Source organism: Acanthisitta chloris, unplaced genomic scaffold, assembly GCF_000695815.1.
Source record: "Acanthisitta chloris isolate BGI_N310 unplaced genomic scaffold, ASM69581v1 scaffold4526, whole genome shotgun sequence".
Taxonomy (NCBI): Eukaryota; Metazoa; Chordata; class Aves; order Passeriformes; family Acanthisittidae; genus Acanthisitta; species Acanthisitta chloris.
Window position 1 is genome coordinate 57,817 of NW_008676351.1, and position 17,209 is coordinate 75,025.

Below are 17,209 nucleotides of genomic sequence, written 5' to 3' on the forward strand. Positions count from 1 at the left end.
ACCAGCTGTTTCCATGGGCATTTTGCCTAAGGTTAGCAGAATCTGTTCCTTGTTGTTAGAGATGAATGCATTTGGAGATGAACACTCAGTACACTAGGGAGGCCTCCTGAACTAAATAGGACTCAGCCCCAAACAATGCAGATTTCTAAGGTCCTAAATGAGTATTTGGTAAACATGTTGATTAGTAACTGAAAGAAATCTTAAAACCAGAGGAGAAAGCCAATGTTGACAGCAAGATCATAAATCATAGGAACTCTATTATGAATCAAAACAACAGATGTATCATGAACAACAGCATCTTTTATAAACACAAATTAGACTTTTCTATTTCACGCATTGGAAAGGCTAATATGCCTAAAATAAATTTCCCTGAATCTCTCATTAATGTTCTAAGGTCAGTGTTGACCAGCTGTTACCAAAAAAAACCCATAGATGATTTATATTCCAGCAGACTCACTAACCCCAAACCACATTTTTCTGTCAGACCTGACATTAGTAACTATAACCACTTCCAGTAACTATATTCTTTTTGCAGCCAAAGAAGCAAAGTACAGGTGATTCATACATCGGTGATTTCTTGCTCTATATTCACTTTCCTTCTCCCTTTATTAGCACGCTTACTGACTGCATGAGTCACCAATTATCACCTTAAGCACTGGGCAGGAGCTAAATTATCACTGTGCTCCCTCCACAAAGCAGGCATCACACCATGTTTGCTGTAATCAGTCTCTGGGGCCCAAGTACCTCAGATTTCAAACAGGAAATGACTTTATGCTCCCCATTTTACAGTATGAAAAACCAACGTTTCTGGGACTGGAGGAACTTGACCAGCCCAAACATTCTCTGGGATAAAGTACAGTTTACCAGTCAGTCAAAGTATCACGTAGAGGCAAGACAGAGTGCCTACCCTTCCTCACTGACAGTAGGAGAAATACAATGACCAGATCATGTTTACACTTCCATGTCTGATGACATGAGGGAGAGGAAAAGATCAGCTACTGCTTTATTCCTTCCATGGTATGTACTGTACCGGCATTCCCTAGCCCAGGCATACAAAGAAACAAAACTCACTTGAACATTTACAGAGCTGCTTCTAGATTCTCATTATCATGATAGATACCTGATTATTTACACAGAGCCATCAAAGCCTATTACTAAGACTTGGCATAATGAACAAGTAAATTTTGCACCACCTCTTGCCTAACTTTTCTCTTGAGTTTTTCACTGGTGTAATTACAATTAGTCCAGTGGTGAAACCTCTGACTGATGTCAGAGTGAGAGCATGTCATGACACATGAAATTCACGAACCAGAAAGTATTTCTAACTATCCCTATATGCACCATGAAGGGAATGTTGCCTTTTAACATTTTGTCCCTGTTTTAGCAGCTACATCAAACCTGACACCATATCCGTCTCACAGGATCCTACAATGTTATTTCTGCCGAATCATGCAGCACAAGTTGTGTCCTACTCTCAGCTCTTCCTGTCCTGTCCAGCTTGAAACTAAACTTGCACTGACTCCTTTGTGTCTAATTGCACAGTCAGGGTGGAGAAGGCTTCTGAGATTATGGAAGTATCAAAGATAAGCAATGGAAAATTTTTTGAATGACATATGTATCTTCAGACTTTTGTTTCTCTTTTGAGGGAGAACAAAGAAGCTTGAAAACACTAATGCTGTTCTGGACTTCCTAAGTTTTACATGTTCAAAGTCCATGCAAATAATCATGTATTAATAAAATGACAATTTCTGCACAACATTTAAACGGAATACATTCTTCTTTCCATTCTCTCTCTACTGATACATGCTCATCTTTCTAGCCTTTGTGAAGAGTAGAGTTCTAGAGCTCAAATGCTTTAAGAGCAATTTCTCCAAAGGTACACAGTACTCAGAAATGGTTATGCACTTAATTAGTCATAGAATACGTAAGATCATATGACTTAGATAACAAATATGACATCCACAATAAATGATATAAAACACATTTCATTTGAATTCTCACAAAACACCACCATTATCCCTGCATAAACAGATTCTGTCAGGCAAAGAGGAGCTCACAGATTTGACTTTTTTTTCAGTTTAAATCTTGCAAATGCTCTGTTCCAGTAAGTTACTCTAAATGACTCTGGTCTAAATAAGATAAGACTCTGTCCCATTAAGATCATAGCAAATTAGAGGATTTGAACATAAGGCTCCTTGCCCGAGGCTATACCACTATGCCACTTGGATTTTTACACTCCATCAGGATACTGGCATTTCTACTATGAAAAACATAGAAACAAGATATTTCCAATGATCTTGCAACCCCACCTCAGAAAATGGAAATCGGGTAGGTCTTGTCTAACTTTACTTCCTATGACAGTGTGATTAAAACCTATAGTACAAATTACTTAACTGCCAAAACCCAAAAAAACCAAACACCAACCCAAAACCCCCATCCTCATTATAGAAAGAGTAAAGTAAATGAAGTATTACCTTGGCAGGTCCGTTCATCTGTAAGCAGTTTATAGCCTTTCTGGCAGCTGCACTCAAAGCTGCCAACTGTGTTTCGGCAGAAATGGTCACAGCCACCATTGTTTACCAAGCACTCATCAATATCTGCAAAGAACGAATGGCGAACATTTAGCTCATGACAGCAATTCAGTAGTTCAGGGCAGGAGTATGAGAGTTTTCTCAGATCCCCAAGGAGGTTGCTGTCCCTGTAGGGAATCAGGGTGGTCAGATATATCCCTTCCCAAACCTTTCTCACAAGGCTTACAAGAGAACTATGGGCTGCGTTGTTCAGGAGACAGAGGCATTTCTCTCAGAACTGGAACAAACAGATGACCCAAGCTCCTCTGTAGATGTCATGGTCTGTCTGACAGACTTCAGCCTGTGCAAGATGGGAATCCTTCACCTTGTGTAGGAACTATCAAAACCCAAGAACATATGCAAAATTGAAATACTAAAAACCATGAAGTAAAAGTTATCTGAATTCTGAAAAAAACACTTCTATTATCCCTACATAAACAAACGTGTTTGGAATTAGCATTATATGCCAGTTTGTCCATTATGAAGACAGTGTCACTGAATATCCATTTTTGTGTGTCTAACTTTTTTCCCTTCATATGATAGAAGAGTAACTAAAAATGTTGTTTCTTCAGTTCTCCTGAAGGCAGAGCACCTACTGCCTTTAGTTGAAAGCCATATGTATATATATATGGATGAAGGATGGGATGGATCAATGACTCCTACTTTAAATAATGAATCTGAAGTGCACTAATGAACTTGATAAGACCTCTGTTCTGAATTTCAAACTGGGGATTCTACTTCCGGCTCCTTTTAACTACTTCTCCCAAAGGTGTTGAAGAACTGGAATGACCAGTCCCTTTTCCAACCCATAAAAGGTTGTGCAATAAGTATATAATAGGTCACAAAACCTCATTTGGAATACAGGGCATCTTTCCATCCTCCCCACTTACAGAACCACAGATTCGGGTTTATTTGGAATAGAAAAAAAAGCTCTTTTATTTTTTTTTCTATTCCAAAGAACAGTGCCAAAAATAGCTCATTTTATGACTGCATACAGTGAAGAAGCAATATGACATTGAGCCTTGACTGCCCACTTCTGGAAGTGGAAACAAGATCTTTCAGGAAACTGAGTGGAGAGTGATGTTTCCTATTGAAAAGTCTCTTGCTCTAAGAGCTCTGAAACTGTGAGGTAACAGCTAGACATTTAAAAGCAAATCTTGCAAAACACAAACCTAGATGCCAAAAGATCTAGTATGTGGAGATGGAAATTTATCAAACCCAGCATGATGCTGGTGAATGAAGGGCAGGTTTAAAAATTATTTGAATTTTTAGTGGAAGTCATTCATTAATTTTTTGGAAACATATCATTACCAATACAGGAGAGTGGCATGGCTCTTACCACAAATATAAACAGCAGCAAGAGGAGTGAGATGATAGATCTAAAAATGCTAATAGCTGAGAGACAAATTCAGCTACAATTTCTAAACAGCACTTTGCTGCACAAACATTGACAGAAATATGCTCCGGAGAATGTACTACTCAAATAAGCAAGAACAATGTCTATTGTTACAAAGGTTTTCTTATGGGTTGCATTTGTGGTAAAAAGATACTGAATTTGTTCTGAGACCCTCTGAACTAATACTGCTGCTTACTATTTTTGTGTCTGGGTCAGCAGAGGGGCACGAAGCCACCTCAAATCTTTATTGGGGTAATGAAGTTCTCAAAGCGATCCGAAATCAGAAGTCATGTTTGTTGTCTGTGATCCTCCAGTTCTGGTGACTTGGCTAGCCAAGAACAGATAACCCTAGGATCCCAACCCAATAAATCTGGTGAAGAATGCACTGAGGGTCACTCTACCTAATACTGTAAGACTGGAGACAGCAACCCATTTGGTTCTAGCTGCGATCACTTGCAGGTCAAGACCAGCAGTGGAAATACAAGACTTCTTGGCCCAGTTCCTGCAGACTGGCATTTCCATTGGCTTCCCAGCTCCAGCATGTACAACTGAGACTGTGTTTTGGGTCTTATGATGGATTACCATAAGCAGTCCCATCCTTTTGCACAGCACAGGTGTCACTAGCTATAGTTTAGCTTGCCCTGACAAAGCTGTTGGATAAATGGAATTGTGAATTAAAATTACTAATATGTTATGCATCATAAACACTCAGTGCAGTCATCCATCATGAAGAAGATATCTTTTACCCGTGATAAGAACAACATGACCTTTGGGCTACTCTGCTGCCTGAGACTGCTTGAAGCAGAAATTACTTGCAGCCTGTCAAACACCATTCTGAAGTAACGATTGATGTTTTAAATGATGGCCCCTGGATTTCACATGTTAAATTCCAAATTCCAGTCTCACTAACTTTCTTTTCAGGGTCTCTAAAGACTACAAGGAACAAAAATGAAACCCTGCTGGCACCAGAGGGTAGATTTTAGGCTGCTAATATTTGTAATTCCACTGACAATGCAGCATATCAGTTTTACACCAGCAATTCTTTGCAATAATTCTGAACCAGGACCTGGGTAATACCTGGGAGAGTCCACAGGAAAAGAAAGTATTTATTCATTTCTTCTAACTGGAAAACATGACATGACCTTTTGAAACCAGGACCATCAAAACAGAAAAGAGGTCAAAACTGTTAGCTGCATAAACATTCTAAATAACATAAATGGTGCCAATGTCTCTGCTTTCACTGTATTTCTTTCCATGGCCATAGCAAGACTGACAAGGCATGTAAAAATTATTTCACTCTGTGGAGAGCAGTGCATTGCTGCATTTCACTTGGAAGAGAGCAGTATCCAGCTGCATGTATCATGTCTAACTGGTTCATAATAACTGCACCAAGTCTATATCCCCACTGTTTTTCTTCCCATAGTTATAAATAATTCATGTTATGAGCTATGTGAAAATAAATTATTCCACTGTGTGAGAAGGTGAGGCTCCATTTATCTTTAAACTGACTGGTACCCAACTTTGTCAAGTGCCTGCTTGAACTTCTCAGAGAGTAGGCATGTTTTCCTATCATGTTGGGAAAAACCCTTCCATGGAAACTCATTCTGGCATGTCTACCAGCCTTGACATTATTCAGTCAGATATCCCCATACTATTATTGGGACTGTCAGCAGAGGAGGCATAAACCTGGTGTCTTCAAACACAGTTCTCAAGTGGCTGCTTTTCAACTGATGATGCAGAAGAATGGCTCAAACTTTCCACAGTGCTCTGCTCCCCTTTATCATCAGGAATGCAAACGTCTATAAAGAATTGTATTTCTCCATGGTAGCTGTATATAAAATGCCCTGATGATCAGTGTTCAGAAAACATGTGGGTCGTTTCAGACTAGGACATCTGATGGGCTTTCAGGGCATTAGCAGTCAAATCCCAAAGGGTTTCTCTCAATGCAGTAAGTCAATACTGTTATATGACACCTTGCTCATACAAGCTGTTGATCTGCTACAAATACCAATTGATGTGCTGAGCACAAATGGAATATATGCAGAAACGGAAAATACAGGCCAATGAAAAACCACAGAAGCATTACAAATTATGGACAAAAATGTCAGGTGAAGGTATGGTGTTACAGGCAACTAAGCATTCAAGCCTCCCATTAGCCCTGAAAACAGTTCATCCAATTCCCCTGCAATTAAATACAAAGAAAAGCAAAGATATGATTTGAATGATGGTAGCTAACACCTTCTTTGGAGTAGTAACATTTGAGGAAATCCCCCCAGTTGTAAATATTAGGCTGGAGCTGGAACTCAGCAACACCATCATAAAGCTGTGGGCCCATCTGAAGCCAGAAACAAACCCTGGATTGTCTTGTTATGCACAAAGAGAGAAGTTACACTCAGCTTCTGTGACTCGCTGTCATCTCTCTGAGCAGGGTTAAAGGTAAGCCCAGGCTTGTAGCAAATCCCATAAGCAGAGGCCTGCCAGATATCAAGACTACTCTCTGGGTCTGCTTGTGTGACCCTAGTGCCTTGTGGCACTTGCTAATAAGTCATGGTTTTGGCACACAGGTCCAAGTACTTTTTGAGAATGCTCTTTCTTTGTAGTTATTTCTCAAAACTCTCCATATTATTCTGGACACTCAAAAGCTAATTTCAGAAGAACAGAGAGGACAACTATTTTAGAAGACTGAGGTTGAATAAATAAAATATATCTAAAATAAGTGATTATCCTAAAGTTTTCTGAGGATCTCAAAATAGGAGGGAGGCAGTGGAATCAGCTTTAAATAAAGCTTTTCAGCTTTAAATACAAGTATAGAAACTCAGATGCTTTGTGCTAAGTTGCATTGCCACAATTTCACTAGAGGCAACAGGCAGATCATTACTCTTCTTTTTGTGACCTTGTGAAGATTAACTGGAATGGCTGCTCCTGTTCCACTTGTACCTTTTTATGCTCTGCTCAGTGTAATTCCTATTTGGAAGGACCTGGTTCTGGTCAGGGTGCAGGTATGCACTCATGTTTGCATATCAACTTGCAAAGATTTGCCTTGCTGCATTCAAGTCAGGGAACAAATTAAAAAGAGAGATTTTAGGTAACTTAGAACTTCACATTTCACATAAGCTGCTTAAAGGCAACTGAAAGGGTAATTAACATGCAATCTTCACTTAGCTGCTGAACAATGATGGATATGGAGATTTCCAAAGCCCTATCACCGGCGGAAGTGAGGATTCTCCTTTCAATGGCTGGACAAATATTTGAACTGATGGTGTCTGTCTAATCCTTTGCAGTTTTAAAATGCTACCTTGCTCCAGGAAAATAATACACTCCCAGATCAACCTAAAACAATTGCAGAAACTTCAGAAACTTCTTGTTTTTAATAATGACAGCCAGCATGTTAGGATTAATAATGCTATTACCAGCAAACAGTGGACATCAATATAAATATATTTTCTGCAAACTGGGCTAGTTTGCTGGTACTTCTTATTCCCTGCTTTAATAATTTTCCTTTGCTTTTCTTTCCTTCTCTTTTCTCATGCTTTTACAGATCACCACTGTCCCCTAAACCTTGTAATGAGTGTTCCTTGTTGACACAGATACTAGTTCCTGATGCATATAGACCACAAAGTACTTCATAAAGCAGCCACAGAACTTCTTAACCCCATGGCAGAGGTGGAGAAATAGAGGAACAGAAAACCATACTAACTCATTCACACTTGAATCCAAGTGCACAATCCAACAGGCTACCTTGGTGTGCCAGTCAGCACAGGCTTGTACAAAACATGTTGTTCTGTGTTACAAATATTACAGAGCCACCAATGCTCAGGCTGCAGTTATTTTGAGCTTTGCCTGCCCCTTTGCAATAAACTTGAAATACATTAACTCAGAATTAATGTAAGCGTAAGCTATAAGGGCACAATTGCAATCCTCTAAATAACTTATTCCACAGTGTCTTGAACAGTGCATGCCAGAGAGATCTTATTAAGGATAATGATAATTTCACATTTTCAGACTCACTGGATTCAGTGCCACTGTGAGAAAACCTGAATCAAAGTAGAACAGATTCTGCTGTGCCCTCCAGAAAACATCAAACAGCTGTTGTGTGGTTAGTTTACTGGGAGTTGTAAGTCAAGTCCCAGTTCCAGTTTTACAATGGGTTTATCTATCCATTTGGGCCAAGTGTAACACTTCTCTGCTTCACTTCATCTATCTAATGGGAAACTGGTAATTATCACTTGATATTTTCAGGACCAATACGCTAAAATGGACTATTGTAATTGAACAAAGCATTATGAATCAAAGTCATTTACTGTCAAAATTTTTTAGTCAAACTACAGTTGTTTTCAACTTCTGCTCTGGGCTTCTGAATGGTTTGATCCTGCAGCATGTTCCATGCTGGCAGTGTTTTGCCCTGGCAGATTTTGTGAACTCTATAGACATCTTTGCTTTAGGAAGCACAACTGCTGTCCCACCACTCTCCCTCTGCCTGCAGAGTTCATTGCCTCTAGCATGCTTTGCATGTTTCCTGGAGGAATAATTCTATTTATGCAGTGCCTTATACTTGAGGATTTCAAAGGCCAGAAGCTGATTAGCTCCATTGCATTAAACCTACACAACACTTCTGCAGGAGAGATACATTTAATTAATTCTCCTTTAACAAGTGGGAAACTGAGGCAGGTAGGGCACTGTGTGACTTCCCTGCATCAGATAGCTACAAAATGAAACAAGGCATATATTGCAGCACCTCTAATTTGAGTTTTGCGCTTCAACAACATCCTCATGTTCCCTCCCACAGTGCTAATTGACTGTAATGTATGATAATCATGGCTGAACTGAAGTTCCACTAAGTAGCAAAGGAAGATTCTCTGTTTAATTAGATTTATGGCTTGGTTGTGGGGTAAGGCATTTTCCTAATTAACAGAATCAAATCTAGACTGGGCAGACAGGAATGAATGTAATTAAAATTTAATCTCCCTCATCCTGAAAACAGGCTGCCCACAAAATAGAGAGCTTTGTGTAAACGCTCTTAGAGCATGGAAAGGTTGAGGCAGGTTTCAACACATTTCCCTCATGTCACTTTCTCCATTTTCACCTGTTATCTTTGCAATTTCACAAAGAAACCTGCCTTCCAACACAGGTGGTAATCTGTCACATATGGATTTAGGTGTCAGCTATTCTCCTCCAGGACATATCCACTCTGACATTATCCACCAACCAATCAATAAATAAAAGAGTCTGCCAGGCTGCCAAGAGATCAATCACCTTGCAAAACAAACATTATGTCCTATTATTTTACTATTACAGTTAATTAGATTTATAAAACACAAAAACCTTGGAAAGTGAAAAAGTTAGAAATGCTGTCAGAATAGGTTAGGCCCTGATTTCTCATTTGTGAAAGGGAAGGGATTTACTAAATCTAAAGTGAAAAGAAAGGATTTTCATTTAAAATTTTTGCTGAACACTGAATTCTTTTTTTAAACTTAGAAACATGTTAGTGCAATGCTACGAACCCAAACAGTGCAAGCTGTCTTAGCCCGTGACACCAGAATGTGACATGGACTGAAGACATAAAGAAATAGACTGATAGTTTTTTACTGTCTAGGCTGAGCTAAATGCAGAAACTACTTCTCCTACTCCCCCCCCCAAAAAACCCAAACCCAACATATGAATACCAGAAAATAATTTTCCTCCTACTGCAATATTTTATCGATCAAAATATTTTTTATAAAACGCTGGAGAGGGAGAAATAAGTGTGCAGTTAAGACTCCCATCTGTGCTTGAGGACAACAAATAACATCTCTCTGTTTTAAAAAACATGAGGAAAATACAGCACATCAAACTCTGGGAAACTCAGATGTACCGATGGCCACGTGAGTGAGAACATGCAGATCTGGAGGCTGTGGCTAAAATGGTGGTAAAGAATTGTGCACATACCTTGGGCTGACTACTTATCTATCTTAATTATTCACACAGCCACTATGACTATAATAATTCTATGTTTAATGTTTCTATATTTTATGCAGGTGCCGAGGCAGAAGCACTATATGGGCTGCTGAAGGTCACACAAAATAGCAACAGTAAAGCACTTAATTCAGTGTTTCTTAAGGTATAAATCAGACAAAACTGTGGGGCTGACATTTCTGGGCATTTTCTCTATACTAGGCCTCAGTAAAAAACAAGGTCTTGCTCTGACAGTGTTTAATTTTCCTGTGTAATCTCAGTGAAGAGCACAGGGGCAAGTGAGCTACCTGTGCACTACTGGACCAAGATACAAGAATCCCTAGATTTACTGTATTAACTCAATTTACATTTACTCATAGTTGTTTTCATTTACCCCCTTGGAATTATTATCTGGTCAGGAAAGATGTGTGCTTATTTTGAAGAATCTCAGTTTGCTTCTAAAAAGTGTGTTTGTTTTAATTCAATAAAATTAAAAAATAAAATCAGGGCTAAGGACAGTTGAAGATACTGATGCTCTCTCTAAAATCCCAGTGAAACTATGATAGGTTTCCTGTGATAAAGCTACTCCTGCTGAGGGGGCAGCTGAATACAATTAGCTCATGATAATTCAAATGCCTCATGGCTGATAATGAATCAAAGAGATTTAGCTGCTGACCAAAAATTAACTCTCCAAAACTTTCTGGACACTACTTTAGGCAACCAGGGATCTGTTCTGTACCAAGGAAAACAGATCACTGAGAGCAGGATCTAGTCATATAAAAAACGCCCCAAGCTGTATGTTAAGATGAAAAAGGCAATGCTAAAAGATCGAAAAAAATACTGTAAGTTTTGAATGTTGGTAGCTATGATGATGTGAGTAGTCAACTCTCAAGTAACAGAAAGCACAGCACACTTTTTCATAATAAACTGTGGTTGTTGATCCTCAGGGGGCTTTATATTGTTGAATAAATGCAAGGTCTTTTCAACAACTGAAATGCAAAATATGACCCTCTGAAGCATTAATTTAAAGGATTTGGCATTTTCAAAGGGGAGGTTCACAAAGACAAATAACAACTGCAAGTTCCTAGGGAACAGGGATATTGCCTAGTCATGAAAAACCCGAACTTAGTACACATGAATTTATTTTGTGGGGATAGATGGAACCCTTGGGAGGGAATGAAACTGAATGAGTTACATGGCAGCTGACCCAAGTCTGCAATTTTTTAATGGAAGATAATCTGTTATATTATATTTTTCTGTCATGAACAAGTCTACAGCAGACAAATGAATTGTATGCCTTTAAGCCAAAAAAACCCAACACCCCAAACTAAAAGGCAATTCACTCAAAAATAGGGAAGGGGCAGTGAAAGTTTCACACATATTCTGGATTATATAAATTTGCAGTAACAGCTAGAAAGATTCTGCTCTCCACTCTCTGTTTTTGTGTCTTCCATTCCTTTTCCTTCTTTCTGACAAGTTTCAACTGTGTTGGTATCTAAAATTTGCATTTCCTGTCTCTATTTTTTTTAAAATCAGGGGTTTATAATTTGATTTTTTGTCACTGTGGCCTAGAACCTCAACTGTCTCTTGGCAAGTCTGAATCGAATTATGTCTATAAATTCAGCTAACATACATCGGTGTCTAATTGCTCATTTTTCTGATCCTCTCACTAGGCCTCTGACCACTTGCCAGCACCTACCAGCAAGAGTTTTTCATCTTTTCCTCCCCCAAACCCCACTCATTCACTCATTTTCTGCCAGTGACCAGCATCTTCCTATGGCTCCAGTTTTACCCCCAGCTCAGCTGACCCTTGTCCTCTCACTGTGCCTCCCTCTGCCCCTCAGTCAGACACTATCATCTTATCATGCACCAACAACAGTCAATTCCCTGTTTCCTTTAAAAAAAGGAGGGAAAAATTAGAAACCTAAATCTGTGTCACCTTCTAGTTTCAACAAGCCTTGAAACAGCTGTTCCCAGGGCAGCAGTGCTGAGCCAGATGGTTCTGGTTCCCTCACTGGACATGACACAGAGCTTTCTCCTGAGCTACTACAGCTGCCTGCTGATGCTCTTACAGTTCTCCTCACGTTGGATTGATCTTATATGTCCAGGTCTTTGCCTTGAGACCTGAATATCATCGATGTGATAACATAAAATGACTGTGGCATCAGCAATAAGACTATTGCAAACAGGCCTTAATGTTTGCTTTTTTAAATCCAGATTTAGGTAGCTATTTTGAAAATGTTTTTGTAGCTACCTTGGAGCTCATGCTCTGGTCCAATTTCCTAGTCTTATCCATCTCTTCTAAAACAAGCAGCTCTTTTGACTAACTGAAATTGACTATTGGTCTTCCATCAGTTACTCAGTTTTCCCTCTCTCAATTCTGATCTTCATGAGGGTTTCTTTTTGGACACAGATAGTCTCACATCTTGCTTAGAGTCCTACCAAACCAAAAATAACCTCAAAACTACCCCTGTAATTTAATACTCCCTATTGGCTTTAGCCTTTCTTTTGTCATTCCTACCAACTAAATTCCTTTTGCATCTTCTTCTTTCACCAACTACAAGTCTACCTGTTGTCTCTGCAGCACAGTCCATGCACACAGTTGAATTCTCTGTGGAAGCATTTACTGGGTTGCGTTATAACACAGCCTTGTGTGTTCTTTAGGCTCTTCCAAAGAGGTGATAAAGTGTGTGTTCTCAGAAACTCTTGCCAGTATTCAAGCACTGAACAGGACCACTGCTTTCATGACAAAATTCCTTATTTTCCTCTCCGGTAATGTCATCTTTGTTACTTTTTTCTTTGGCTAGGCAGCCACATCTATTGTTTCCTAGTGTTAAATCACCCAGTGGCTGCCTTTGGTCACTTCTTTGGCACAAATGCCTCCATTTTCTTAATCATATGGGTTTTGTCAGAAAAAGAGGAATATTTGGAAGGGGAAGAGACAGGGAGATCATTTGCTGCTGCTGCTGCAAAGTCTTCCCAGAAAATCTGTTGGTTTCTGTAAACCAGTTGAGCAGTCTGGGATTCACACCAATCTGCCTTTACCCAAAAGGCTTCCTGCTTGTTTCCTGAAAATGGCATGTGATCTTACAACTCTTTAACTATGCAAAAGCACTGGAAAATTAACTTGTCAGAAGGCAATTTAAAAAGAAGTTCAGCTATTTTAATTGAACATTTAATTGCACATTTAATTTGTGCATCACACATATATCGAAATGTACTATTTTTGTTCCTCTTAAAAGCACTCGTCCAGGTACTGGAGGACCCACATTTTCACTGTCATTATTCTTCACATCAGTCTCATGTTCATGAATTTGTTTAGGTGCTGACTACTCATGCAAGGCAAAGATGGCCCTCTGTTCATTCTCCGTTCTGTGTCCTACAACTTATGCATGCAAAGATATAAAAGCTTTTTGTAGTTTTCTTCCCTTGTTTTTAGGACAAAAGACAGGCCTCAGCCACAAGATTTGTATTTGCCTTCTGTTCAGCATGGAGAGGGCAAAGGTATTTTTTGTTTTGATACATGGCTGTACTGGCTTGTGATTATATCTGATCTCTTCTATTTTCTGATAGCTCTTTGCTTACATGTACAGAGAAGCAAACTCGAATGATGTTTATGTTTGAACATGCACTTATTTCTAGTTACAAACACTGGGAGAGTAAGTTGTTGTAGCTTGAAAGCAGAGTCATGTAAGGAACCTGATGGAAGTAGTGTCGCTTATAATGAATTATGAAAACTAAATCTTGATTTGACTATTGGGAAGTTCACTCTTGGCTTATGTTGGTAAGAAGCAGGGAGAAAACCATAAAGGAGAAAGAATGGCTCAAAATAAACCACTTCAGTAAACACTCAAGGGGTGTCAAAAGACAACACATAGTTTAATAACTACCTTCTAAAATTCCATCTCCTGACTCTGGATAGCTTGTGGACCGGCTCTGAGAAACAGGCTATGGCAAGGAAGTCTGATTCCTCTGTAGTAGGAAGTTTTCCAGCAGGAGTGACGCAGAAAGAAGATGAAAATCAGAGAGGGGCTGAAATTTTGTCCTGCACTGATCTTCACACATGAGTGGAGAACACTGGCCTCTTTGCACCACTGTATTAACATCCACTTTTTCCTTATATTTTGTTTCTATTACTAAGCTCAAGAAGAGTCACTTTATTCCTTATTGCTTAGACTCTGAAAGGAAATGGAATGGGTAACTCGGTTCAGGGACATTTTCAAGGCAAGTAAAGTGGATATGCCATAGGTTGGGATTACACTATTTGCATGTTCTTATGAGCACGTTATTGCAATGGATATGAGTTCAGAGGGTGACAGCTGTTCCATGTTATTTCCCAATGCACAGACCTTTAAGCTTGAACAAATAGGAGGTAGCTTAGCCATATGATGTAAGACCTCTAATCCCATCAGGAATTACCAAAGGTTGATGTGCTTATTTTGCCTTGGGGTCACCTATTCTTCTGATAGTATTCTAAAACACAGTTCACTGTGGGGTTCCTGAGAGAAGTAAAAGGTACAAGGTCCAAATTTGATGCCCACCGAGAGCTGATGCACAGGAGAGAGAACAGACATGTCTGTCCCCACACTGTCCATGGCAGGGAAAATACAGGCCTGGGGATCAAATGAAGAGTCACAGAAGGTGCACAAAGGCCTGAGGATGATAACCTCTATTTTAACAATTAACTAGTAATTTTCAATGCCTTTTTTCTGAGGTTCTTGACTTGAAATCCCATGAGCATTCAATTGTCTGAAGTGTCTGAGAAATCTTCCCCTAGAAAGACTGTGGAATCATGGTCAAAACAGTCTATTTGCTCAGGTCAGCTTCTTCACAGGGGGTCTAAACACTCAGTGTATCTCAATCTCTTTCCATTTGCAAAGCTTGGCTTTTTCTTTTTTTTACGGTGGATATACCAAAATAGTAAATTAAAGTCTGCTGAGAGTAATTCTGTCTTTCCCTTAGTTAGTTTTGACAGACTTTAAGCAACATGCATACTACAGATCTGGGATATCCCAGAGCAATCCAACCCAGATAACTCTTTACGTGCACCAAGCAAAGAGAAGCTGCTCATTAGTTTAAATGAAAAGCTGCTCTCACTAGTTGCCACTGCACCTTTGACTGAGGTAAGGCTAAGGCACAATTTTCTTTTTCCTGCTTTCCAAACCAAACTATGAATATAAGGCACTAAATCAGCAGAATGTTAACAAAATTTAATGTGCTGTACACCAAATCACTCTGGCATCAAGCAGCAACATTATCAACCAGTATTAAAAGTACAATTGCTGTATTAACTACCTAAATTATCTTAAAGATATGACACAGAAGTAGATAGCCATGGTGCAGTTATCAAGGGAAAAGTAATCAGAAGAACAGGGGATAAGACAAGCAGGTCTCTGCCCTTTCTGGCTTTGCCAGACATCCTCTTCAAAAACCCACTGCTGCCTGTAATTTTGAATCTGACATTTATGCTGACATTTGCTGGTACCAAAGCACTGACTGCAGTGGAGGTGAAGACTGCCAGCAACTTACTTCATTTGAGTTTGTTCTTTCACACCATTTGCGTGTACTTCTTTTTCCCTTTTTTGTTTTTTTTTGAAAGCACTGGAAAATGCTAATGGCTTGTTATGGCTAATGGCTCATAATGCTTATGTTCCTCAAAAACTCCATGTGTCTGATGTGGAGGGAGCTAAAGTGACCTCTTCATATGTGTTTAAAAAAATATTTATGTTGCTATAGAAAGGTTAGCTGTAAAAAGCTGGTTTTGGATGGTCCAGGACCTGCTCTGGGACAATCAATACAATACTTACTGACACTAATGCCACATAAGGTAGAGTGGGCACTGATATTCCTGTCACTGTGTGCAGTAGCACAGATGTCACACAGACTGCAAATGGGAGATGCACAGAAAGTAGACTGTGGATCTCAAGTAGGAGTAGTCAGGCAGCTAGGAACAGATTTGCCTCCATTAAGCAACTGTTAAAGTTTAAACTCTTGAGGAGATCATTTAAATTCCTTTTTAATTTAAAACACTGATGTATGTGAACGAATTCAACAGGAAACATAATTCCAGCTTTACAGCACAGTATCTTAGCAATTCTAATGCAATATATTCCTCGAAGATGCACAGAAGCTAAAGATCTAAATTCTGCAGCTGTTTACCTCCAAATGGAAGTTAGACTTCAGCAGGGAACTCAGGTTACCTTTCAGCTTGCTATTTGCTCTTTAGTATTTATGCAGAAGTGATGTATACATTTGGTAAAAGGATATTCTTACTTAAACAGAAACATTTCTGTGGCAACCTAACCAAGGAAAACTTTGTATTTGGGTGAGTACTTTCAATGAGGTCTCTTTACAGCTAAGGAAGAAAACTTGAACAGTGCCCAAACAAACAAACAAACAAAAAATTACAAGGTCATTCACATGAAATCATTTGCATTTTGCTGTTAGCTGAGTCCCATCTTAGCTCACAAGGCTTGCTCTAAACTTACAGTCTTGATTCTTAAGGCATTGAGATACTTACATGTTATGAAAAGTGTGGTCACACATGCCACTAAAGTTTTATCTGCCTTGGTGTAAACTTGACTGATGCATGTATTTTACAGAGGTTATCTCCCACAGGGATATATTTTACTGTCAAATTTTTACTAACATTTAAAAAAAAAGTCAAGTTGATCAGGGACATTAATAAACAAAGCCAGAGTTTATCATAGGTAATTACTCCCATTGCAAAAACATTGCATTTAGGCAATCAGCCAAAAAAAAGTACCCCTCTGAAACTTATCTAATTGATCACAGTCAAATAAAGGTATTACCATAACTCAAGCAAGCTAATAGTTGAGGTACCAGATTAACAACTTCATCTTACTAATAATAAACTATAAAAATAACCTGTGCTGCTTCTAGTTTTCCTTTCTGAAAAAAAAGGAAACATTTTCAGTTCCTGTGAATTGATTGGAACTGACAAGATGCAATTCTAAAAGCTTTAATCTATTTAATCCAATTTAGAGAAAAAAACCTAAAACAAATTGTAAGTAATTCCGATTAATGGAATGATGGAGGAAATCATAACTGTTCACAGATACTCTGCAGCCAGGAAATGAAGCCAAATTGGCCAGCTAAACTGTTCATTGTGAGCTTTCACTTAGTGTTAGTGTGTTCTGAATGAAAAGAGAGGAAAGCCTTCAACATCTGAGCCATATTCTCATACCAAACTGATGTCAGGCATTAATTTCAAACATTTAATTTAATGAAGCCTTTTGGTTCATATTTAACAAAATATGACATATTTTGCTTCACTGAAACTCATTCTGTA

The 17,209-nt window shown here is 38.9% G+C and overlaps 1 protein-coding gene across 1 annotated transcript in view; it reads right to left on the bottom strand.

Moving 5' to 3' along the window:
- The window catches only part of SCUBE1 (signal peptide, CUB domain, EGF-like 1), a gene marked incomplete at its 5' end in the record, with an annotated part of 186,567 nt that overhangs the window by 44,534 nt on the left and 124,824 nt on the right, over positions 1-17,209 (bottom strand). Inside the window, one exon of the mRNA XM_009076090.1 lies at positions 2,475-2,597. Within this exon, the coding sequence (XP_009074338.1) occupies positions 2,475-2,597 (123 nt within the window). The remainder of the gene's footprint in view (positions 1-2,474; positions 2,598-17,209) is intronic.